General features: G+C 43.6%; 1 protein-coding gene across 2 annotated transcripts in view; it reads right to left on the bottom strand.

Moving 5' to 3' along the window:
- Nucleotides 1-27,085, bottom strand: part of ppil2 (peptidylprolyl isomerase (cyclophilin)-like 2) — a 462,593-nt gene that overhangs the window by 392,027 nt on the left and 43,481 nt on the right. For both annotated transcript variants that reach the window (XM_068055345.1, XM_068055344.1), the window contains exon 5: nucleotides 23,981-24,032. In XM_068055345.1, coding sequence (XP_067911446.1) covers nucleotides 23,981-24,032 — 52 coding nt within the window. The remainder of the gene's footprint in view (nucleotides 1-23,980; nucleotides 24,033-27,085) is intronic.

The raw sequence follows: 27,085 nt of genomic DNA, 5'->3' as shown, positions 1-27,085 counted from the left end.
TCATCAGATCTGAAACATTAACTCTGCCTCCCTTTCCACAGATGCTGCCTGACCTGCTGAGTATTTCCAGCACATTGTGTTTTTAATTCAGATTTCCAGCATCTGCAGTATTTTGCTTTTATTATATTGCATTGTTCTAAGAAACTGTCCCAAATACAGTCTATGAACTCATCCTCAAGGCTACCTTTGCCAATTTGATTTGTCCAATCCATATGAAGATCAAAATCGCTCACGATTATTGCAGTACCCTTCTTTCAAGTCCCCATTATTTCTTGAATTATACTCTGTCCTGCACTGTGACTACTGTTGGGTGGCCTATAAACTACTCCCACCAGTGACTTATTTCCCTTCCTATTTCTTATCTCCACCCAAACTGATCCTACATCTTGATCTTCCAAGCCAAGATCATTTCTCACTGGTGTACTGATCTCATCCTTTATTAACAGAGCTACCCAACTCCTTTTCCTTTCTTCCTATCCTTCCAAAATGTCAAATATCCTTGACTGTTCAGTTCCCAGCCTTGGTCACTCTGCAACCAGGTTTCTGCAATGGCTATAATATCATATCCATTTATTTCTATTTGTGCTTTCAATTCATCCATCTTGTTACGAACAATCTGGCTCAGTCTCAGACTGTTGCCAGGGAGACAGTAGCCAGGGAAAGGAGTTTGGGATGAGAACCCAAAACAGTGGCTTCAGTCGTCCCACTGTTTAACTGAAGGACATTTCTGCTCATTCACTACTGGATGTCGGATAAGCAGTCTGATAATTTAGCAACAGTGGAAGAGTCAAAGGAAGTGATGGTCAAGTAGAGCTGGGTGTCATCAGAGTACACGTGAAAACTAATGCTGTGCTTTCGGATGATGTCACCAAGGGGCAGTATGTAGATGCGAAATAGGAGGGGGCCGAGGATAGATCCTTGGGGGACACCAGAGGTAACGGTGCAGGAGTAGGAAGAGAAGCCATTGCAAGTGATACTATGGCTGCAATTAGATAGATAAGAATGGAACTAGGCAAGAGTAGTCTCACCCAGCTGGACAACAGTGGAAAGGAGTTAGAGGTGTATGGTGCAATCAACTGTGTCAAAGGCTGTAGACATATTGAGATGGATGAGGAAGAATAGTTTGCCTTTGCCACAGTCACACAAGATGACAGTTGTGACTTTGATAAGAGTCGTTTCAGTACTTTGGCAGAGGCGAAAACCTGATTGGAGGGATTCAAACACGGAGTTCTGGGAAAGATGGGAAGAGAGGCGACAACACATTCAAAGACTTTGGAGAGGAAAGTGAGATTGGAGATAGGGCGTTAGTTTGCAAGGGGTCACGGTGTGGTTTTCTGAGGAGAGGGGAGACGACGACAGATTTAAGAGAGGGACAACACCTGAAGAGCGAGAACCATCAACAATATCAGCTAATATGGGGACCAGGAGGGGGAAGTTGGGTGGTCAGCCGTTTAGTCAGAATAGGATCGAGGGAACAGAAGATGTGGATCATGGACAAGATGAACTCCGAGAGGGCATGAGGGGAGATGGAAAAGAAACTAGGAGATGCAAGTTCAGGGCTAGGGAAGGGCTAACTTTAGAGGAAGTTTGGTCCTGTGGGCTAGTGGAAGGGAGGGACGCAGCAGAGGCAGCTGATTAGATGGCCTCGATCTTAGTGACAAAGAGATCTACGTGCTCCTCGCACTTACTGTCGGAGGTGAGGGTGGAGGAGACAGGGAGAGGTGTTTAAGAAGATGGGTTGCAGCAGAGAAAAGAAGCCAGGGTTATCTTTGCATTCCAGGATGATCCTGGAATAGTGAGCAGTCCTGGTAGACAAGAGCAGAACCCGATAGTGCTTTGTGTGCTCCAATAAGATCCGACAGCAGACGGCTAAACTAGTTGGCTGCCCTATCAAGTCTGCGTCCTTTGGACTTGACAGAGCGGAGATGAGGGCAATACCATCGGGAATGATCAAGATGAGAGACAGTAATGGTTTTATTGGGGACTAGGCATCGAAGGCAGAAGTGAGGGTGCGGTTGAGCAAATCAGTAGCTGCAGAAATGCTGTGGCGAACAGAGGGTAAAAGGCTAGATAATTGAGATTTTGAAAGTGCAGTTGTAAGTGAATTGAGTTTAGATTTGTCCAGTGGCAGATTCAGAAGGAGATAGGGTTGGGGTGTGGAAGGGGGGCATGGGTGGAGAGTGATACAAGGAAGTTTTCAGAGATGGCTCGGTGATTGATATAATGACAAGAACACGAGAGATGACAAGATCAAGGCCGTGGCCGTGAATATGGGCTGGGGAGTTTACATGGAGAGAGGGGTGCAAAGTCGTTCAGTGCAGAGGCTGAGGGAGGAAAGCAGTGCAACTATCTCGGTAGGAAAGTGGTAGAGAACGATGATTTTGAATGAGGAGGGGTGGAACAAAGTGAGGTATTCAAAGGAGGAGAATGTGCCAGAGGATAGGGGGTCAACCAAGGTGTGATCTGGTGATAGGAGTCACACCGCCACCACAGCAGTTTTGGCAGGGCAAGTGGTGGAAAACATAACCAGGTGGGGAGGCTTCATTTAGGGGCAAGATGTCATCACCCCTCAGACAGGTTTCCATTGAGGCCACGATGTCAATCCAATCATCCACAGTAAGTTCACGGATGGGCAGGGTTTTGTTCACAAGTGAATGGACATTCTGGAGGGAGATGCGTAGAGGGATGTTGAGAGCTGATCCACTGCCTGAATGCACAGTCAGCAGTGGGAGGGGTGAGGTGGACAGGAAGAAGATTGGCAAGATTAACCCCCAAGGGACACACTGGGCAGGAAGGTCGTTAAGAGTGTAGGACGGGACAATTAGGGTTGCTGCTAGTAATGAGCCAGCTATTCCCACCACCTCCCCTGTTCCATTGGACCCATTCCTCCCACCCACACCACTGTCTAAGTCCCTGCTAAAATAGTTTTACCATCTATATTAGGTGCCTTTAGGCTTATCTGAATGTTTCAGGCTCCTGCCTTTGATAGACTAACAAGCTTTTTTCTCTCTTCAGGGTTTAAATTCTGTAGACTATTCCGACTACTTTCATTCTCCACTTCATGGTCCTAGTTTTCCTTCGTCTAAGGCCTCACAACTAGAACTGTAGTCACTGACACTGCCCTCAATGCAGCCCAATCTTTGCCAGTCATGGATGAGCTGGACGAACAGCCAACAAAATCGGAACTCAGTGATGCCATTGTTTCTCTAGCTAGTGGAAAAGCCCCTGGAAAGGACGGCATTACCCCTGAAATAATCAAGAGTGCCAAGCCTACAATACTCTCAGCACTCCATGAACTGTTTTGCCTGTGCTGGGATGAAGGAGCAGTACCACAGGACATGCGCGATGCCAATATCATTACCCTCCATAAGAACAAGGGTGACCGCGGTGACTGCAACAACTACCGTGGAATCTCGCTGCTCAGCATAGTGGGGAAAGTCTTCGCTTGAATCATTTTAAACAGACTCCAGAAGCTGTCTGAGCGTGTCTACCCTGAGGCACGGTGCGGCTTTCGAGCAGAGAGATCTACCATTGACATGCTGTTCTCCCTTCGCCAGCTACAGGAGAAATGCCACGAACAACAGATGCCCCTCTATGTTGCTTTCATAGATCTCACCAAAGCCTTTGACCTCGTCAGCAGACGTGGTCTCTTCAGACTACTAGCAAAGATCGGATGTCCAAAGCTACTAAGTATCATCACCTCATTCCATGACAATATGAAAGGCACAATTCAGCCTAGCGGTGCCTCATCAGACCCCTTTCCTATCCCGAGTGGCGTGAAACAGGGCTGTGTTCTCGCACCTACACTGTTTGGGAACTTCTTCTCCCTGCTGCTCTCACATGCGTTCAAGTCTTCAGAAGAAGGAATTTTCCTCCACACAAGATCAGATGGCAGGTTGTTCAACCTTGCCCGTCTTAGAGCAAAGAGCAAAGTACGGAAAGTCCTCATCAGGGAACTCCTCGTTGCTGACGATGCTGCATTAACATCCATCACAGAAGAGTGCCTACAGAGACTCATCGACAGGATTGCGGCTGCCTGCAACAAATTTGGCCTAACCATCAGCCTCAAGCAAAAGAAAATCATGGGACAGGACGTCAGAAATACTCCATCCATCAATATCGGCGACCAAGCTCTGGAAGTGGTTCAAGAGTTCACCTACCTAGGCTCAACTATCACCAGTAACCTGTCTCTCGATGCAGAAATCAACAAGCACATGGGAAAGGCGTCCGCTGCTATGTCCAGACTGGCCAAGAGGGTGTGGGAAAACGGCGCACTGACACGGAACACAAAAGTCCAGTGTTTCAAGCCTGTATCCTCAGTACCTTGCTCTACAGCAGCGAGGCCTGGACAACGTATGTCAGCCAAGAGCGACTTCTCAACTCATTCCATCTTCGCTGCCTCCGGAGAATCCTTGGCATCAGGTGGCAGGACCTTATCTCCAACGCAGAAGTCCTTGAAATGGCCAACATCCCTAGCATATACACCCTACTGAGCCAGCGGCGCTTGAGATGGCTTGGCCATGTGAGTCGCATGGAAGATGGCAGGATCCCCAAGGACACATTGTACAGCGGGCTCGTCACTGGTATCAGACCCACCGGCCATCCATGTCTCCGCTTTAAAGACGTCTGCAAACGCGACATGAAGTCCTGTGACATTGACCACAAGTCATGGGAGTCAGTTGCCAGTGATCGCCAGAGCTGGCGGACAGCCATAAAGGTAGGGCTAAAGAGTGGCGAGTCGAAGAGACAGTTGGCAGGAAAAAAAGACAGAAGTGCAAGGAGAGAGCCAACTGTGTAACAGCCCCGACAACCAATTTTATCTGCAGCGCCTGTGGAAGAGTCTGTCACTCTAGAATTGGCGTGTATAGCCACTCCAGGCGCTGCTCCACAAACCACTGACAACATCTAGGCGCTTACCCATTGTCTCTCGAGACAAGGAGTCCAAAGAAGAAGGAGGAGAAGGCCTCACAAATTCTGAATGCAATCCTAAATGGTTCTCATATGAATGTTTTGCTCAGTGGAATTGTGCTGTTGGTTATGTATTTCTTGTTGCATCAATAAATATCTTTGCATACCACATTTGTGCTTTTGATTGATTTTCTTCAATTACGTCTACTCATGTAACATTATGATTAGGTATGATTTAATCCTCTACATGCATGCATGACTTTCGAATTTCATTTTCTGATTTTAAATATGCACATTATTATATTCAAAAAACATTAAATTCTCTGTGTCATACATACTTAGGAAAATTTAATATTTTACAGATACTTACTTGGGCGTCACCAGTTTAAGCATAGAGGGAGCTTTACATCTAACCATTCCATACTGGAGCTGGGAGTGCTGCGTACAGATGCTCAATACAGTCCCAGTACTTAAAACACCCAGGTTTAAAACAGGTAGTAGCTTATAGTGGACAAAAAGGGATAATCATTAGCCATTTGCATTAACGTCAATTTCAAAGTTGCTGCTTACAGCGTCTTAACTGCTCTGCTTATTTTGGTCAAGTTCTTGCTCGCTAGTTCACACCTTGTTCAAGTGCACAGAATGCAAGAATCAAAACTTTATTCAATATGACAAATGATCTTCAAATTAAGAGGCTATTCCACAAATAATTTAGAAAGGCTCCATTGATATTTTGCCATGAATAAGGATGCTCTCTCAGAGGTAACAAATTGAATTTATAAACAACCAGCTTGTCTAAAACGTAACAGCAGACAAGATCAAAATCCTGGATCCAAGGGCTGAAAAACCTACCCATGGAAGAGAAATGGAACAAGTGAATAAACTGAAATCTCGGCTAAATAATTTCAGAAGGAGATGCAAGATGCAGTGATGAACTTAAAAAAGGATTCTCCTTAGCTGCTGCCAACTGATAAGAGGAAATGCAAATCAAACTCAAATTAAAAGTACTACCACAGCGCTACCCCGTTATACCAGTGTTCACATATAGCAGGCAAATCGCATTCGCAACATAAGTGAGAGGCAATGTACTGCACCATCATCCCACACCTGATCAGCACAAAGTTCAACTGAAAATATTGCTTCCACCTTTCGGCACTGGTCTAATTACAAGTGAAATGCAACTATTTCTCCTACTTTACGGAGCAGTTTAGATTTATTTACAACGCACTCCCTGAAGGGCATCAAAAGCAGTCATATTAGCAGAGGCATATGAACAATAACCTCAGGTTTTAACATGTTCTGAACCATGATCAAGGTAGAACAGTATTGAAAATTCTTTTGAAAAATAAACTACTGGTGATAAGTAGCTGATGGGTTTGACGGACATCGGGAACAGACTGTTTTCTTGTACTTCAATATTAGTCACTTAAAAATCAGGTGGTCAAGCTATACATTTTCAGAACATTACAATGTGCAATATATGGCAGCTAGTGCTGGAGGACGAGAGATAATATATTGGTTTTACATAATTGCCCAGTACTTTATGGCACAATTATATTCTCAATCATTAATCAATCCTCTTGGCTAAGCATCGACATACACAGCACAGAAAAAGCAATAAGGACTCGATATCTTCCTGTCATTAAAAGTTTCTTCAAAAACAATACGTCTTTGATATTTTCTGTCATCTCTCCTCACCCTTCCAACAGTGTCCGCTTGTCTTCTCTGAGGTGCCCTGGGATGTTTTCTGTACTAAAAGTGCTATATAAATGCAAGTTACTGCTAATAAAAAAAATAAAAATCCAAATTGGAGAAACAAATGTTAAAATGTCAGATTTTTTTTTTAAGGGATATGGGGTTCAGAGAAATTATAAGCCATTTAAGTTTCACATTACTGTTTAAGATTTCTCAGTCCCTCTATTAAGTGACATCATGTTGCACATTCCTAGGTAACCATCTTTCTCTCTATCTAAAGCAGTTTTGATTGGCATCACTAAATATCACTACATAAGAAGCCATTTGATTGAAGGTTTCTATCAGCTTGACTGAAGTAGACTACAAACTGTGCTAATGGCAGAGGTAAATACATGGTGCTGGTTCACAGTGGTCTCCTGTTGCTGTAACCTCAGGAAGAAGCACAACAGCTTCAATATAACGCACAGTACTAAATAACTACACCTTTGGGAATTATGAAATACAGTGAGTCTCAACCCCACTGTATTTCAACAGCATTGTAGCAGGACAACACCGCAACCAGTCCCAAGGACCCCAGTCTGAAGTAGCTCCATCAAGACGAGGGGGAATAGATTTAAAGTGATTCATAGAAAAATTAGAGGGGAGATGAGGAAAAACATTTTCAGCCAGAGGGTGGTGGGGATCTGGAAACCACTGCCTGAAAGGATAGTTGAGGCAGAGACCCTCAACTCATTCAAAAGGAGTCTGATATGCACCTCAAGTGCCGTAATTTCAGGGCTATGGACCAAATGCTGGAAGGTGGGATTAGAATAGGTGGATCGTTTTTTGGCCGGCACAGACATGATGGACCAAGTGGTCTCTTTCGGTGCCTTAAACTTTCTATGATTCTAAGAGAGGCCTGCAGCAGTTCTCAAACAGCACACATGCAAAGATAATGACTGTAGTTTTTAAAGATTTCATAATTCGCTGAAAATCTCTGCTACTTAGCTATTATAATACTGGAAAGAGACATGTCCTGGCCAATATTTATTCCTCAACCAGCATTACAAAAAACTGATTATCTGGTCATTATCACATTGCTGTTTGAGGGAGCTTACTGTGCACAAATTGGCTGCCGCATTTCTTACATTATAACAGCGACTTACTTCACTTCAAAAGCACTTCATTGGCTATAAAGCATTTTGGGACATCCTGAGGTCATGAAAGGTGCTACACAAAGGTTAACTCTGCTTCTCTCTCCACAGATGCTGCCTGACTTGCTGAGTATTTCCAGCACTTTCTGTTTTTATGATAGAAAATTAGCATGCTGGTAGAGAAAGCAATTATGAAGGCAAATGGCTTCTTGGCCTTTACTGCAAAGGGATTGGAGTACAGGAACAAGGAAGTATTGCTACAATTGTGTCGGGCTTTGGTAAGATCACACCTGGAGTAGTGTGTGCAGTTTTGATCTCCATATCTAAGGAAGGATATACAGGTATTGGAGGCAGTACAGTGAAGGTTCAATAGACTGGTTCCTAGCATGAGAGAGTTGTCCTAAGATGAGAGTCAGAGTAAATTGGGCCTATATCCTTTAAATCTGTTGTCATCACCCCTCTCCTCAAGAAGCCGACCCTTGACCCCACTGTCATTGCAATGTACCGCCCCATCTCCAATTCCTTTTCTCTCCAAAGTCGTTGAACATTTTGTCGCCTCCCAAATCCATGCCTATCTTTCCTGGAAGCCAATGTTTGAATCCCTCCAATCAGGTTTCCGCCTGTCACAGTACCTAAACAGCCCTCATCAAAGTCACTATGGCATCCAATGTGATTATAACAAAGGTAAACCTTCCCTCCTCATCTTCTCAACCTGTCTGCAGTTTTTGACATGGTTGGCCACACCATCCACCTCCAAAGCCTCTCCATTGTCATCCATCCAAGTGGAACCGCTCTCACCTGATTCCATTCTTATCTATCCAATCATAGCCAGAATATCACTTGCAATGGCTTCTTTTCCCACTCCCACGCCACTAGCTCTGGTGTCCCCCAAGGATCCATCCTTGGAGCCCTCTTATTTCTCAACTACCTGCTGCCGCTCGGCGACATCATCGGAAAGCATGCCGTTAGTTTTCACATGTACACAAGCAGCACTCAGCTCTACCTCACTACCACCTCTTTCGACTCCTCCACAGTTGCTAAATTATCAGACAGCTGATCTAACATCCAGTCGTGGATGAACAGACATTTCCTCCAATTAAATATTAGGAAGAGTGAAGACATTGTTTTCGGTCCCCACTCCAAACTCCTAGCTACTGATTCCATTCCTCTCCATGGCAATAGTCTAACTAAGCCAGTCTGTTCAAACTCCTGGTGTCATATTGGACCCTGAAATGAGCTTCCAACCACATATTCGCACTAAGACCGCCTATTTCCACCTCTGTAACATAGCGTGACTGCCCTGTCTCAGTTTACCTGCTGCAGAAACCCTCAATTCATGTCTTTGTTACCTCTAGACTTGTCTAATCTCCTACATTCTACCCTCCATAAACTCAAGGTCATCCAAAACTCTGTTGCTGTGCCTTAACTAGCACCAGGTCCCGTTCACATATCAAACCTGCACTCACTGACCTACACTGGCTCCCGGTCAAGCAACGATTTGATTTTAAAATTGTCATCCTTGTTTTCAAATTCCTCCATGGCCTCCCCCTCCCCATCTCTGTAATCTCTTCCAGCCCCATAACCCACTAAGATATCTGTGCTCCTATAATTCTGGCCTCTTGAGCATCCCCGATTTTAATCACTCCACCATTGGTGGTCGTGCCCTCAGCTGCCCAGGCCCTAAGCTCTGGAATATCCTTATTATACCTCTCATCCTCACTTTCCTCCTTTAATACACTTCTTAAAACCTACCTCTTCAACCAAGCTTTTAGTCATCTGATCTAATATGTGGTTCAGTTTCATATTTTGGTCTATAATGCCTGTGGGATGTTTTATTACGTTGACGGGTTTTACAAATAAGTTGTTGTTGTTATGCTCTCTGCAGTTTAGAAGAATGTGAGGTAATCTCATTAAAACATACAAGATTCTGAAGGGGCTTGACAGGGTAGACACAGGTTATTTCCCCTAGCTGGGGAATCTAGAACACAGGGGGACAACCTCAGGACAAGGGGTCAAACATCTAGGACTGAGATGAAAAGAAATTTCTTCATTCAGCAGGTTGTGAATCTTTGGAATTCTCTATCCCAGAGGTTTGTGGCTGCTCCACTGTAGGGTATATCCAAGGCTAGGAGATGTTTGATCTCAGGGAAACAAGGGATATGGGGAGTGGGCGGGACAGTGGAATTCTGGCAGATCAGCCATAATCGTATTGAATAATGGAGCAGGCTCAAGGGTCTGTATGGTGTACACCTGCTCCCATTTCATATGCTGTTATGTTAACACAGCAAAGCCACAACAGCATACAATTCCTGCATCCCTGACCAATTCATCAGCTTCAGAACAAGTTCGGAAAATTAATTAAAAGAAGTTTTAATTAAAACATTCAACCATGGTAAATAAAACGGCATGCAGTGGGATATGATATTTGTAAAACTCGCGATCCAGCAGAATGTTCTTTTAACCTTGCTGCTCATAATGATAGGCAGTTGGGTTCAATCACCACATCAGCAGGTCATATTTATGGGATTTGTGTGGCATTCTGTGTTACGCTCATTTAAATCTTCAGCTCAAGCTGTCAGCAATAGCTGCTGATAACAAAATGACTGCTACAATCTCAGCCCTTAACTGCCTGGTTCATAATTGTCTGCCATCCTATTAATTTTCAAAGATAGCCAGTCATTGGCTTCACAAAGAATTTGAAGTTTGGAGCTATGGTTTTAATGAGCAAAGACTAAGCCTACAAGAACACTGAAAGTAGGACTTAAAAGCACTACTTTACTAGTGTTCTCCGTCTTCACTTATTTACTACAGTAACCACCCCACCCCAACCTCCCAACACTACTCAAACACAACTCACAATCACAACAGCTCTTGGGATATCTTTGCATTGTTTAAGAGTGAGTCAAGACAGAGGCAGAATGTGCAGTAACCGGGCTTGAAAAATAAGTAGAACTGAAGGCACAAAGCTATTGAGAGCTCACAGCTTAACCTAATTGTTGAGGCAGACAATTACACAATGTCACTCTTCAAGCACTCGAGTTGAATAATCTTGTGAAGAGAATATTTACTCCACTGTTACTGATTTACAGACAGCTTGAGGAAATGCTTTCCAATACATTCACTAGGTTACAATGAGGATTCTGAATTTGGGAGCTAATGGAATAGAGAGCAGAAAGTGTTTGTTTTATCACCCTTTATGTGTAAAACACTCCAAGAGTACGGGTTGTCCTTAACCTCTACTAAATTCATATGCCAATTACCACTCAATTATTCACCTGACCCAATATCTCCACTAAGTGTAATCCAACAAAAATATACAAACATACAAACATGACAGTGCTTTCTTTGTAGCACTTTCCATATTTTAAAAAACTTAGTACCTGAGCAACTTATATTTTATGTAAGTTCTACTGCAGTCCTGACCAAGTTAAGTACAATAGATTACTTGTTCCCATGCCTCTACCAAATTGACAATTTCTGACAGAGAGTAGCACTTTAGCATCATAATTTATCCAGACTGCACCACAGACTGGTAGGAAGAAGGCTCGCCCTCTTGATTCCACACAAGGCAAGGTTTTGATCTGAGCTGTACCACTCCAGCTAAATGAAGGTCAAGAACTTCCCCACAGCGAGCAAGGGGATAGACCAAGTCACAGTGGGATGCTTGTACAGTTGCTGTGGCAACCAGTTGCACAGCAGCAGGGGAAGAAACCTGGGAGCAGGCTACCCAGCTGTCCTCTCAGCTGGGGATTGTGCACAGACACAAAGTGCCCAGAAAAAGAAACTAATAAGGAACTAGTAACACAAACAGTTAAGACTGATATAGGGAGTCTTTCAGCAGCTAAAGGCTGCCATCTAGTGGAAGAAAAATGAGTAAATAAACTCTCAGTGCTAAGTTACTGCATGGACAAAGACGATAAAAATACACATATAGGTGAGGCTGGACATTCAGCTAGTTGAGCTCATCTACCCAGGTGAAAAAAGCCCTTGCTTCCTCATCACTTTATTTAGCTGTATCTTGAGTGAATAAGGGTTGTGCATTCCCACTCATACTCAGAAGACCATTCCACGTTGCACACTCTGCATGAAGTTCTGTCTGACATTTACTTTGTTTGTGTTAATATCAAACAGAGATGTTTAAAAGGTTCCTTTCTCAGCTGCTTCCTTCCAACACTAAGGTGCTGCAGTTTCCCCAGTTTTTTTCTTTCATGGCAGGGTTCAGCGTCATCTCCATTCTCTGCACTGCCTGCATTGTTTGAATGCTCCTCTTGGGTCTTGTTACTGGACGCCATATTCAAGGCACAATCTAACCAGCATACTGTATAGGTTAAGCATGACATTCTCTCATATGCACTTTACTGATCTAGTACTACAATTCAGCATTCTAATTGTTCTGTTCGTTGCTGCTCACACTAATTTGGTTTCCTCCTAGGCTTCTTGTCATCCTGCTGTGCAACAAGATACTATTTGTGTTCCCTTCGAGAGTTCTGGATAATGAGTCGCGAGAAATTTACTCAAAACTCACAGGACGGTTGTGGGAAAACTGAGAAATATCATGCTCGTTGTAAGAACTGATTGCTATTGAAACACACTCCTGCGCTGACATAAAGTCAGCCTAATGATTCTAGTGGGAATTGTAAACACTCTGGTAACAAATTATGTTGATAACTTGTGCTTTTAAGATAGTTTAAACAGAACCATGAGTCCAAAATCAACTTGAGTACACTGGCAGCGCTGTACAGTATCAACTGTACCACATCAGCAGTACTATAACAGCTGTGTGTTACACCACAGCTCATAGCCCAGCTGGCACAGTACAGTACCTCAGGTATACTACATCATACTCCAACAGATACACTACAATATTTCAGTTGCACTAAAGCATACTCCAGCTGATACAGTACAGTATTACTGGTGAACTACAGCTGATACAGTGCCATACTCTGGGTGATCTACAACTGATACTCTGGCTAAAACAGCACAGCATTACTGGGGCAACACAGCTTATGATCCAGCTGATACAATACAGTATTTGGGATTCAACTCATTTTGTTTTTCTATCCCAACCCAATGGCCTTCCTCTTCCCACTGAAGCTAATTTACTTTTGATAGCTTGAACCGAGTTAGAATTCATAGTGTTTGCTACGAGTCATGCATCAAGGTTCTGCACAAAATACCATTGAGTGCGCATATCTTTAGTTTCCTTTAAAAGTTTTAAAAACTGTAATCACATCACCCTTAATTTCAGTTGCAACATTTGTTAGAAAACAACAGTGACCATACTTGAAAAATAATTCATAGGCTGTAAAGGGCTTGGGATGTTTTAAGGGTGTGAAAGGCGCTATATCGAATGCAAGTTCTTTCTTTCACAGTGAACATGTCTTCAGTCACTTTCATTCTTCAGTTGAGAATCTAGGAGACCAGATCCAATGAACTGACACCTGGTATTCACACCACCATATCTGGCTTCCTTATCCTTGTAAAAGACCTGCAACCTCAACTTCTTGTGGAATAAAAACAGAAAATGCTGGAAATACTCAGGTCAGGCAGCATCTGTGGAGAGAGAGTTGACATTTTAGGTTGATGACCTTTCATCAGAACTGTTTCATCATAAATGCTGGCTGAGCTGAGTACTTCCAGCATTTTCTGTTTTTATTTCAGATTTCCAGCATCTGCAGTATTTTGCTTTTGCATCAGCTTCTTGTGTGTTCATGAATCTTCTTCCAGTATAAGGAAATGGATTTAAGGGTGAAAACGCTCAGCGCTGGTTCACAGGTGTTCATGAACCAGAATACAAACCAAGAGTACAGAATAAAAGCATCATTTGCAACTGGCGGCGCAGTGGCGCAGTGGTTAGCACCGTAGCCTCACAGCTCCAGCGACCCGGGTTCAATTCTGGGTACTGCCTGTGTGGAGTTTGCAAGTTCTCCCTGTGTCTGCGTGGGTTTCCTCCGGGTGCTCCGGTTTCCTCCCACAGCCAAAAGACTTGCAGGTAGATAGGTAAATTGGCCATTATAAATTGCCCCTAGTATAGGTAGGTGGTAGGGGAATATAGGAACAGGTGAGGATGTGGTAGGAATATGGGATAGTGTAGGATTAGTATAAATGGGTGGTTAATGGTCGGCACAGATTCGGTGGGCTGAAAGGCCTGTTTCAGTGCGGTATCTCTAAATCAAATCAAATCAAAACTGCATGTCTATTGCTTACTGATGCTGTCCGGTTCACTATGGTTTCCCAGAGATCACAGAATTATATAGAATTTATAGCAATGAAACAGGTCATTCAATCTAACTGATCTATGCCAGTGTTTATGCTCCACACCATCTTCCTCCCAGCCTACTTTATCCTTTCCCCCTCATGTTCCGATCCAGTTTTCCCCAAAATGCATCTATGTTATTGGCCTCAACTATTCCATGTGGAAGTAACCATTCTAACCACTCTCTGGGTAAAAAAGTTTGTCCTGAATCTCTTATCAGATTTGTTGACTATCTTATATTTATGGCTCCCAGTTTTGGGCGCCCCCACAAGCGGAAATATTTTCTCTGCATCTACCCTATCAAATCCCTTCATAATTTTAAAGACCTCTCATAGTTCATCCCCAGCCTTACCTTATCTATTGAAGAGCCCCAGTCTATTTAGTATTTCCTTATAGTTATAACCTCAAAAGTAACTATGTCTATAATGCTAGTATAATTATTTCAATCCACCAGTCTATTGTCTATGAGTGCAGTCTATTGATTGATCGAAGCTTTGTTACCGCAGGCAGTTACACTCAGGAGAACCAAGACCATATTTTGAGAATAGTGTTGCGGCAGGATGTGTAGAAACTCCGATATGCTGCGCCATAGGGCAGTGTAACTTAGGTTTAGAGTCATAGAGTTATACAGCACAGAAACAGGCCCTTCGGCCCATCGTGTTTGTGCCAGTCATCAAGCACCTAACTATTCTAATCCCATTTTCCAGCACTTGGCCCTTAGCCTTGTATGCTATGACATTTCAAGTGCTCATCTAAATACTTCTTAAATGTTGTAAGGGTTCCTGCCTCTACCACCCCTTCAGGCAGTGTGTTCCAGATTCCAACCACCCTCTGGGCGAAACTTCTTTTCCTCAAATCCCCTCTAAATAAAGGCTGCTACCCAATCCGAACCCAACGGGACCCGACAACATGCGTCGGGGTCAGGTTGCACTTCCGGGTCCAGCATTCGGGCTCGGGTCGGGCCAAGTCGGACATGCTCCATCACAGGTAAGTGGCTCCAATGTTAATATAATTTTTGGATTAGAAAGGTGGTTTTATTAGTTATTTTAAGCTTGTGCAGATCAGCAACAAAGTGAAAAACGATAGGTAAGTTAACTGATGGTCAGGTCGGGTACGGGAAAAAATGGAATGACTCAGGCAGGGTCGGGCTCAGGTCGGATGTGGTTCTGTTGGGCTCGGGTCGGGTTTTTTTTTTTGCAGACCCAAGCAGGTCTTTTCTCTAACCCTCCTGTCCGTTACCTTAAATCTATGCCCCCTGGTTATTCACACCTCCGCTAAGGGAAAAAGTTTCTTCCTATCTAACCTATCAATGCCCCTCATAATTGTGTATACCTCAATCAGGTCCCCCCTCAGCCTTCTCTGCTCTTAGGAAAACAACCCTAGCCTATCCAGTCTCTCTTCATAGCTGAAATGCTCCAGCCCAGGCAACATCCTGGTGAATCTCCTCTGCACCCTCTCCAATGCAATCACATCCGGTGACCAGAACTGTACACAGTACTCCAGCTGTGACCTAACCAGCGTTTTATACAGCTCCATCATAACCTCCCTGCTCTTATATTCCATGCCTCGGCTAATAAAGGCAAGTATCCCATATGCCTTCCTAACCACCTTATCTGCTGCTGCCTTCAGTGATCTATGGACAACTACACCACGGTCCCTCTGTACTTCCTAAGGTCCTACCATCCATTGTATATTCCCTTGCCTTGTTAGTCCTCCCAAAATGCATCACCTCACACTTCTCAGGATTAAATTCCATTCGCCACTGCTCTGTCCGTCTATATTGTCCTGTAATCTAAGGCTTTCCTCCTCACTATTTACAACACCACCAATTTTTGTGTCATCTGCGAACTTACTGATCATACCTCCTATATTCACGTCGAAATCATTAATGTCTCACTGCCCACAGTGCTAGCGAGAAACATAAAGGTGGACTGTAAAAGCTTCTTTAGGTATGTGAAAGGGAAAAGACTAGCAAGGACAAGTGTGGGTCCATTACAGCAGGCGGAGACAAGATAATTTATTTATTTATTTTTATTTAGAGATACAGCACTGAAACAGGCCCTTCGGCCCACCGAGTCTGTGCCGACCAACAACCACCCATTTATACTAACAATGAAGAATAGGGAATTGGCAGAGAAAATAAACAACTACTTTGTGTCTGTCTTCACGAAGATACAGAAAATCCCTTGGACCAGATAAGCTACATCGCAGAGTATTGAAGAAGGTGGCTATGGAGGTAGTGGATGCATTGGTGGTTATCTTTCAAAATTCTTTAGATTCTGGAAAGGTTCCTGCAGACTAGAAAGTAGCAAATGTAACCTCATTATTTACGAAAGAAGGGAGTGAGAAAATGGGAAACTATAGACCTGTTAGTTTGACATTAGTAGGGAAAATGTTAGAATCTATTAGAAAGGATGTGATAACTAGACATTTAGAAAATAATTATATGATTGGGCAGTCAACATGGATTTTGAAAGGGAAATTTTGTTTCACAAACCTGCTGGAATTTTCTGAGGATGTTACTTGTAACATAGATAAAGGAGAACCAGTGGATGTGTTGGATTTGGATTTTCAGAAGGCTTTTGATAAGGTCCCACACAGGAGGTTCGTAAACAAAATTAGAGCACATGGGATTGGGGATAATATACTGGTATGGATAGAGAATTGGTTAACAGACAGAAAACAGAGTAGGAATAAACGGGTCACTCTCAGGATAGCAGGCAGTTACTAGTGGGGGACTGCAGTTGTTCACAATCTATATAAATGGTTTGGATGTGGGGACCAAATGTAATATTTCCTAATTTGCTGATGACACAAAACTAGGTGGGAATACAAGTTGTGTGGAGGATGCAAGGAGGCTTCAAGGGTATGTAAGACAGGTTAATTGAATGCCCAAGAACATGGCAGATGGAATTCTTCTTCTTTGGCCTCCTTATCTCGAGAGACAATGGGTAAGCGCCTGGAGGTGGTCAGTGGTGTGTGGAGCAGCGCCTGGAGTGGCTATAAAGGCCAATTCTAGAGTGACAGGCTCTTCTACAGGTGCTGCAGAAAAATTTAATTGTCAGTTACACAGTTGGCTCTTCCCTTGCGCCTCTGTCTTTTTTCCTGCCAACTGCTAAGTCTCTTCGACTCGCCACACTTTAGCCCCACCTTCATGGCTGTCCGCCAGCTCTGGCGAATGCTGGCAACTGACTCCCACGACTTGTGATCAATGTCACAGGACTTCATGTCGCGTTTGCAGACGTCTTTAAAGCGGAGACATGGACAGCCGATGGGTCTGATACCAGTGGCGAGCTCGCTGTCCAATGTGTCTTTGGGGATCCTGCCATCTTCCATGCGGCTCACATGGCCAAGCCATCTCAAGCGCCGCTGACTCAGTAGTGTGTAAAAGCTGGGGATGTTGGCCGCCTCGAGGACTTCTGTGTTGGAGATACGGTCCTGCCACCTGATGCCAAGTATTCTCCGGAGGCAGCGAAGATGGAATGAATTGAGACGTCGCTCTTGGCTGACATACATTGTCCAGGCCTCGCTGCCATAGAGCAAGGTACTGAGGACACAGGCTTGATACACTCGGACTTTTGTGTTCCGTGTCAGTGCGCCATTTTCCCAAACTCTCTTGGCCAGTCTGGACTTAGCAGTGGAAGTCTTTCCCATGCGCTTGTTGATTTCTGCATCTAGAGAAAGGTTACTGGTGATAGTTGAGCCTAGGTAGGTGAACTCTTGAACCACTTCCAGAGCGTGGTCGCCAATATTGATGGATGGAGCATTTCTGACGTCCTGCCCCATGATGTTCGTTTTCTTGAGGCTGATGGTTAGGCCAAATTCATTGCAGGCAGCCGCAAACCTGTCGATGAGACTCTGCAGGCACTCTTCAGTGTGAGATGTTAAAGCAGCATCGTCAGCAAAGAGGAGTTCCCTGATGAGGACTTTCCGTACTTTGGACTTCGCTCTTAGACGGGCAAGGTTGAACAATTTGCCCCCTGATCTTGTGCGGAGGAAAATTCCTTCTTCCGAGGACTTGAACGCATGTGAAAGCAGTAGGGATAAGAAAATCCCAAAAAGTATGGGTGCGAGAACACAGCCCTGTTTCACGCCACTCAGGATAGGAAAGGGGTCTGATGAGGAGCCACCATGTTGAATTGTGCCTTTCATATCGTCATGGAATGAGGTGATGATACTTAGTAGCTTTGGTGGGCATCCAATCTTTTCTAGTAGTCTGAAGAGACCACATCTGCTGACGAGGTCAAAGACTTTGGTGAGATCAATGAAAGCAATGTAGAGGGGCATCTGTTGTTCGCGGCATTTCTCCTGTATCTGACGAAGGGAGAACAGCATGTCGACGGTCGATCTCTCTGCACGAAAGCCACACTGTGCCTCAGGGTAGACGCGCTCGGCCAGCTTCTGGAGTCTGTTTAGAGCGACTCGAGCAAAGACTTTCCCCACTATGCTCAGCAGGGAGATTCCACAGTAGTTGGTGCAGTCACCTCGGTCACCTTTGTTTTTATAGAGGGTGATGATATTGGCATCGCGCATGTCCTGAGGTACTGCTCCCTCACCATGAGAATAAGTATGAAATTATCCACGTTGGTAGGAAAAAGCAGAAAGGCAGAGTTTTTCTTAAATGGTGAGAGATTGGGAAGTGTTGATGTCCAAAGGGACCTGGGTGTCTTTGTTCATGAGTCACTAAGAGCTAACATGCAGGTACAGCAAGCAATCAGAAAGGCAAATGGTATGTTAGCCTTCATCGCAAGGGGCTTTGAGTACAGAAGTAAAGAAGTCTTGCTGCAATTGTATAGAGCCTTGGGGAGACCGCATCTGGAGTATTGTGTGCAGGTTTAGTCTCCTCATCTAAGGAAGGATATACTTGCTATAAAGGGAGTGCAACGGAGGTTCATCAAACTAATCCCGGGGATGGCAGGACTTATGAGGAGAGATTGAAGAAACTGGGCCTGTATTCTCTAGAGTTTCAAAGAATGAGAGATGATCTCATTGAAACTTACAAAATTCTTACTGGGCGTGACAGGGTGGATGCAGGTAGGAAGGCTGGTGAGTCTCGAACCAGAGCACATGGTCTCAGAATAAGGGGTAGGCCATTTAACATTGAGATGAAGAGGAATTTTTTCACTCAGGGGGTGGTGAATCTCGGAATTCTCTGTGAAAGCTCAATCATTGAACATGCTCAAGACAGAAATCGATAGATATCTGGATACTAATGACATCAAGGGATATGGGGATAACGTAGGAAAGTGGCGTTCAGGTAGATGATCAGCCATGATCTAACTGAATGACCGAGCAGGCTCGACGGGCTGAATGGCCTACTCCTGCTCCTGAGCTCAGCACACAGCTTAAGGGTGGACATGTGTTTCCCATGTGGGGAAATAAAGTGAAGTAGAAAGGAGCATTCAGTACCAGCTGCTCTGATACACTGGCTGACAACTTGCTGCAGAGCAGCAGTTCACCCACAAACTCAGATAGTGACAGTTTGGGGTAACCACCCCAAAAACAGAAGATAAACTAAACTGAGAACCATGTGGAATATCAGTGCTCAGCTGGCGGTGTACCTCACTGGTGATAGCTGCCTGTAGCCACATATCAACTTTCACCAGACTAAACTACGCTCTTGCCCAGGTTTCCATTAGATACAAGCTCCATCTTATTACTGTCCATTGTTTGGCATGTGACATGTAGGACAGTCTCCTTCTTTTCAAGGGACAGATACAGGCCACAAATTTACAATCTCATGATTTTCCATATAAAATGGTTATAGGAGAGAGTGTGCTAGGGAGAGAGAGCAAGACATATTTGCTTCACCCAAGGCATGTTCAGTCAATACCTGTTGTTCGAAGATTATATGGAGTAATTCATCTGTACACTCTCTGCCAAGAAACAGGAGTGAGAGAAAATAAATTGTTTTTCAGTTTTATGGTTGAATTCATCTTCCTCTTAATGAGCTCTCTTTTGCAGAGTTGAATTACAGCCAAATTTTCACATTCTGTCTAATTCACATCAACCAGATAAAATTTATAAGAGGGGCCAGCATAACATCAGCAACAAAGATGCAAATTCAGCAATTTAAACGCTGGACCCATTAAGTATCAAAGTTTGAAGCATACATTTACATGACTATTTTTTCTTTAAGTCTGGCTATTCTGCAGCCGACGACCACATATCCCAGATACGTGAACCAAAGAGAGGGAGGTGACAGGCATAGGAAAAGCTGGATGAGAAAAGACCATGTTTCATCTAGTTTACCTTCTGCCATCCTGGTAGTTACATGATACAGTAACAATGAATTTATTGATCACTGCAATCAGTCTCTATTTAGTCTATAGCACAAACAAAACCATAGTGGGGGAGAGCTTTGGGAACCATTGGCCCAAAGTCACCTTTTTCCTCCAAGTGCATGCTACACTTAATATATCATGTCTCAAATTACTCATATACTGTATTACAAAATGTTATTTTCTGTAAGAGATACATCTAATTTACATTTGAATGAATCAATAGTAACTGCTTCCACTGTCTCCCTAGGGAGCCTGTTCCATAGATTGACCACTCGCTCACTGAAACAGCTTAGTTTTAACAAATTAGTTTTAAATTTATCCCCTTCAAATGCAGGCCGTCTCCTCTGGTTTTCCTGTTCTAAAGAAGGTGAATTAACTTGTCATGACCTACAATGTAGACACAGACAATAGGAGGGAGGCACTGACAAGCAGGGAAATGAATCCAAAATACCTCCAAGCTCTTTCACTCAGTATTAATCTAGTGCTTGCAACTTCCTGCACAGCAATTGCCGGTTAATTCTTTATTGCGAATCATTCCAAAAATCTTGACTTTTAAAGCGTCTCTGACGATGCTTCAAGTGTCCAGGTTTTCTGGTCATTTATTTCCTATTTTTTCAACTTTAGGAGCATCAAGCTTAAGTATTAGCCATGAGAAGCTATCAAAATCTTCCAGAAAACAAGTGCGCCCATTAGGAAACAAAACTTGGAATTGTTTTTCACATGACAGATATTTGGGGAGGAGTACTTTATATTTAAAGTACAGTACTACTCACTCTATTCCGAATGTTTTCTCGCAGCAGAACAAACGGGGTGGAAAATACTCAGAATTACTGCTGTTTAGATTTTTTTTTGCATTTGAATTTCTCCGATCCAAATTTCTCCCTTCTTTCAAGTGCCACTGATCACATATTTCTCCCTCACTGAGGGCTACCCATGGACTACCAAGTTGCACTGTTACTGGCCATTAAAATGCAGGTGAACAGACCACGACTTAGGGACAAGCACATGCCCCTGATTTTCCCCCGCTTGAAGAAATTGCTTAGTCTGCAATCAGCACCTTTCTTTGAGTTCAAGATGAGCACAAGGGGAATAAGCGGGGAGGACTTGTATTAGGACAATTGTGGTTCACAGCACTGAAATACCAACAGCCCTCACCCGACATTACAGTTTCACATGCTGTTAGGTTTCTCAATTCCAGCGCTTCATTTTGGAGAAGGAAACTTTTTAAACAACAGACTGATTTTTGGAATGCTTCCAATTACTGTGAGTGTTCAGCTTCAATAACCAATGGGCAAACCCTTCACACTGCTCATATTAAACAGCTCATAATATTATGATCAAGATATATTTGATGAATGCTTTTCTTTTGTCAAAGATTTATTTTGGTAAACAAGCATGAAACAACAAATTTTGTTCGTTTTTACAAACAGGAGCCAATGTGTTTTAAGCATGTGGCAAATTAAGTGGAAGATGAGAAAAGGTCATTCACCTCATCGGAGATCATCGTTCTAGTATCTGAACTCTGATGCAACCCACAGCTGCCAACTGGAAGCCAACTGTTTAATATATTAAATTTATTTTGAAAAGCTAATGATTTTAGATATATACCAATCTACAAAACGTAGTAGGAACCTAGGAACAGCACTAGGCCATTCAGTACCTCGAAGCATGTTTCACCATTCAATGAGATCATGACTGATTTGTGTTCTAACCCCAAGTTTTAAAATTCATTTCATGGGATCTGGCCTTCGCTAGCAAGGCCAGCATTTCTTCCCCACCCCTAATTGCCCTTGAGAAGGTGATGGTGAGCTGCCTTCTTGAACTGCTGCAGTCCATCTGGTGTGGGTACACCTACTGCTGTTAGGGAGTTCCAGGATCTTGATACAGCGACAGTGAAGAAACAGCGAATATATTTCCTAGTCAGGATGGTGTGCGGCTTGGAGGGGAAATTGAAGATGGTGATGCTCCCACGCGTCCGCTGCTTGTCCTTCTAGGAGGTAGAGGTTGCGGGTTTGGAAGCTGCTGTCAAAAGAGATGTGGTGAGTTGCTGCAGTGCATCTTGTAGATGGTACACACTGCTGCCACTGTGCATCGGTCGTGGAGGGAGTAAATGTTTAAGGTGGTGGATGGGGTGCCAATCAAGTGGGCTGCTTTGTCCTGGATGGTGTTGAGCTTCTTGAATGTTGTTGGAGCTGCACTCATCCAGGCAAGTAGAGAGTATTCCATCACACTCCTGACTTGTGCCTTGTAGATGGTGACAGGCTTAGGGGAATCAGGTGGTGAGTTACTTAGTTAAACAGTACTGATGAAGGGTCACAGACCTGAAACGTTAACTCTGATTCTCTCTACACAGATACTGCCAGACCTGTTGAGCATTTCCAGCACTTTCTGTTCTCATTGGTGAATTACCTGCCCCAGAATTCCCAGTCTCTGACCTGCTCTTGTGGCCACATTATTTATATGGCTGGTCCAGTTCAGTTTCTGGTCAATGGTAACCCACAGTGGTGAATTCAGCGATGGCAATGCTATTGATTGTAACGGAGAGATGGTTAGATCCCCTTGTTGGAGACCATCACTGCCTGGGACTTGTGTGGGGCAAATTTTTGGCAGTTAATAAATGTGAAATTTCCAAAAGAGATTCAGATACAAAAGGGATTGTCTGTACTGTTTCATTAAAATATGCAAGTGGCACTTGCTTCAGCTGTTTTTTTTAATTACAGTTTTTTAAAAATATACCTTAATCCCTTGGATAGCAAAAAATATACCGATCTATCGATCTCAAATTTGAAATTAGTAATTGAGCTAGAATTTACTGCTTTTGGTGTGAGAGCTTTCCACACTTCTATTGCCTTTTGCGTGAAGAAGCATTTCCAAATTCTCTTCTAAATGGCCTGGTTTGGATCTTAAGGCTGCAGCATATCTGTCTCGAAACATGAACTCGTTTCTCTCTCTGCAGATGCTGCCAGACCTGCTGAGTATTTCCAGTACTTTCTGTTTTTATTTCATAGACATTCCCCTGTTTACTACTTCAGTTACTTCCTCAAAAAAATACAATTAGGTTCGTTAGACATGACCTACCCATAACAAGTCCATGTTGGCTATCTCTAAATCAGCTCAAGTTTCTCTAAGTCACTCTGTCCTTAATTGTAGATTGCAATAGCTTCCACACAAGCGATGTTAAACAAGCAGATCTATAATTTTCTGCATTCTCTCTCATCTTTCTTAAATACTGGAGTTATATTTGCAATTTTGCAATATAAAGGGACAATTCCCGAATCAAGGAAATTCTGGAAGTTTATTGATAAAGGATCTGCCATTTCCTCACCTACTTCCTTTAAACCCTGCAGTAGAAACCATCAGGTCCTGGGGATCTATCAGTCTTTAATGCCATTATTTTTTCCAGTGCTGTTTTCTTGCTTACGTTAACATACATGAGTTCCAGTTCTTGATTCATTATTATTTTCCTGGAATATCACATATATTATCCTCTTCCTTTACTATGAAGACTAACACAAAGTCATGATTCAACAAGTCTGCCATTTCCTTATTATAATCTGCAATGTTACCTGCATCTGTTTTTAAAAGGACTCGCATTACCCTTTAGTATTCTTTCTCCTTCTAATTTAATTGTAAAAATCCTGTGTTAATATTGATATCCCTCACAACAAATCAGAAGCAGAAGGCATGTAGTGGAGGATCTTTACCTCTCCAGTGGTTGGATGGGTTCCAAATTTCTTTATCCATGGAATGATATTCCTGTAGAAAAATGGATCATAAAATTTCAGATAGCATGAAAAAACAAAGACTGGCACCATGAACTTCGTGGACTATTTAAAAGGCAGAATGAATTAGCAACCATTTCACTGTCAGATCAACATATCCAGCTCTAATTCAGATGACTGTTAATTATCTCCCATTCTAAACAGGGCGGCACAGTGGTGCAGTGGTTAGCACCGCAGCCTCACAGCTCCAAGGACCTGGGTTCAATTCTGGGTACTGCCTGTGCGGAGTTTGCAAGTTCTCCCTGTGACCGCGTGGGTTTTCGTCGGGTGCTCCGGTTTCCTCCCACAGCCAAAGACTTGCAGGTGATAGGTAAATTGGCCATTGTAAATTGCCCCTAGTGTAGGTAGGGAATATGGGATTACTGTAGGGTTAGTATAAATGGGTGGTTCTTGGTCGGCACAGACTCGGTGGGCCGAAGGGCCTGTTTCAGTGCTGTATCTCTAATAAATAAATAAACCACATTTGAATATACCAAGTACAAAAGATAATGGTTTTTTTTAATTCGCCTATCGCCCACCTATCCTCGTTTCAGAATAAAATTAAGCAGCTTCTGGGAAAAATGCAAAAATTATCAATAACAAACTTCGTGAAAGGTTAAAGAATGGGCTTTTTTTAAGGTCCAATAAGCCCACCCCTCTAAGTAGTTTTAATTCCACCTTTGTGGTTTTCTTCACCATGTCCCTCAGTCCATTCTCTCTCATGAAGGGCATCTAGATGCCTCTTGAACTCATTTACACTCAGCACTTCAATGGTCTCCCCAACCAAGAAATTCTACGAGTCTTTTGACAAAAATCATAAAATGCTGAAAATAGCAGCTCTGTCAGCATCTTAAAAAAAATCTGCGGAAGCATCAGCAACCTAAAAGTTAACTTGTCTTTTCTCCTTTACAATTCACTCTGATATCACATACATTTCTGGGTTTTTTTTCATATTTCAAGTTTCTGGCATTTACAGTTCCGCAAGTCTATTAAACCTTTTGCATAAACATGACGTGGGACTTTTAGTCTTACTCCTGACCCTTTAATGTTTAAACGACAACTGAACCCTTCAGAAAAGGGAACTATCTGGCTGGATCAATACCTTGAAATGGTGGTAACATTACTGGAATAGTAATCGACAGGCCTGGACTAATGCTCTAGGGAAACAAGTTCAAATCCCATCAATGGTGGAAGTTAAATATAATTGATTAATAAACCTGGAATAAAAAGCTAGTTTCAGTAATGGTGACTACTGGGTTGTCATAAAAACCCTAGGAAGGAAGTCACCAGCCTTACCCAGTCTGACTGGCATGTGACTCCAGACCCACAAAAATGTGGCTGACTCTTAACTGCCTTCTGAAATGGTCTAGCAAGCCCCTCAGCTGTATAAACAACTGTTACCGAAAAGTTAAAGAAGAATAAAAGTGGACAGACACCCAGCAGTGACAAAGGCACAAGAAAATATAAAGGCACACCCTGCCCAGTCGACCCTGCTCACCAACATCTCGGAACCTGCCAAAATTGGGAGAGCTGTCCCACAGACTAGTCAAGCGACAGCCTGACATAGTCACACTCACTGAATCATACCTTACAGCCAATGTTCCAGAGGCCTCCATCATCCAGAGGTGGCAGCACAGTGGTACACAGTCAGGAGGAAGTGGCCCTGAGAGTCCTTGACATTGACTCTGGACCCCATGGAGTCTCATAGCATCAGGTTAAACATGGGAAAGGAAACTTCCTCCTGATTACCACCTACCACCACAACCACCCCCCTCCACCCCTCGTCTGATGAATCAGTACTCCTCCAAGTTGACCACCACAAAGAAGAAGCACTGAGGGGTGGCAAAGGCACAGAATGGACTCTGGGTGGGGACCTCAAGATCCATCATCAAGAAAGGCTTGGTAGCACTACCACTGACCAAGCTGGCCAAGTCCTAAAGGACACAGCTGCCAGCCAGGGCCTGCAGCAAGTGGTGAGGGAACCAACATGAGGGAAAAACGCACTTGACCTCATCCTCACCAATCTACCCGTTGCAGATGTGTCTGTCCATGACAGCGTCAACAGGAGTGACAACTGCACAGTTCTTGTGGAGAAAAAGTCCCATCTTCACACTGAGGATACCCTCCATTATGTCGTGTGGCACTGCCACCATGCTAAATAGGATAGATTCAGAACAGACCTAGCAGCTTAAAACTGGGCATCCATGAGGCGCTGTGGGCCAACAGCAGCACTGTGTTTAACCAAAATCTGTAACCTGATAGCCTGACATATTCCACACTCTACCATTTCCATCAAGTCAGAGGATCAACCCTGGCACAATGAGGAATGCAGGAGCAGCACCAGGCATACCTAAACATAAGGTGCCAACCTGGTGAAGCTATAACACAGGACGAGATGCATACTATAGACCTGGGTTGTCCAACCGTTTCATGTGGCAGGCCACATTACAAATTTTGTCTTACACAGGGGGCCGGAGAGACAATTTCGGAAAGATAAGGGCATTAAAGATTTATCTTACTATTAATCAAAACAACAAATGTACATTTTTGTGAAGCTGTAAATGAGAAGACTAATTTATTGACTTACTTTCTCTTCACTATGTTGGACACTGATTTAGTGAGATACTTGGCATTTTTCTTGCTTGTACAAGTAGTTAATGTTTGCCCGCACACTTGTTAAGAATGTGGAGTATTCCGGATAGATGTCATTCTGTCAGCAGTGATCTTGATCACGCTCTCTCTTTCCCCAGTGTCCCCCTCTCTACATTGTTCTGCCTTCTGTCCTCCCTCTTTCTTTGTTTCCCCCCTGTCTTCATTCCTCTCTCTCTAGCTCTCTCTCGCTGTATCTGCCCCCACATCTCTGCCCACCCCCCTATCTCCTGCCCCCTTCACATTCCCAGCCCCGCTCCTCTCTCGTTTTCTCTGTCGTCCCCTCTCGCGTTTTCTCTGTCGTCCCCTCTCGCGTTTTCTCTGTCGTCACCCTTCACGCTTTCTCTCTTTCTCTCTCTGTCCCCCTTCTCTCTCTCTCTCTTTCTCTCTCTGTCCCCA

The sequence above is a fragment of the Heterodontus francisci genome, chromosome 23 (assembly GCF_036365525.1).
Source record: "Heterodontus francisci isolate sHetFra1 chromosome 23, sHetFra1.hap1, whole genome shotgun sequence".
Lineage (NCBI taxonomy): Eukaryota > Metazoa > Chordata > Chondrichthyes > Heterodontiformes > Heterodontidae > Heterodontus > Heterodontus francisci.
The sequence above is the reverse complement of the archived record's forward strand: the minus strand, read 5'-3'. Positions and strand labels throughout refer to the sequence as shown.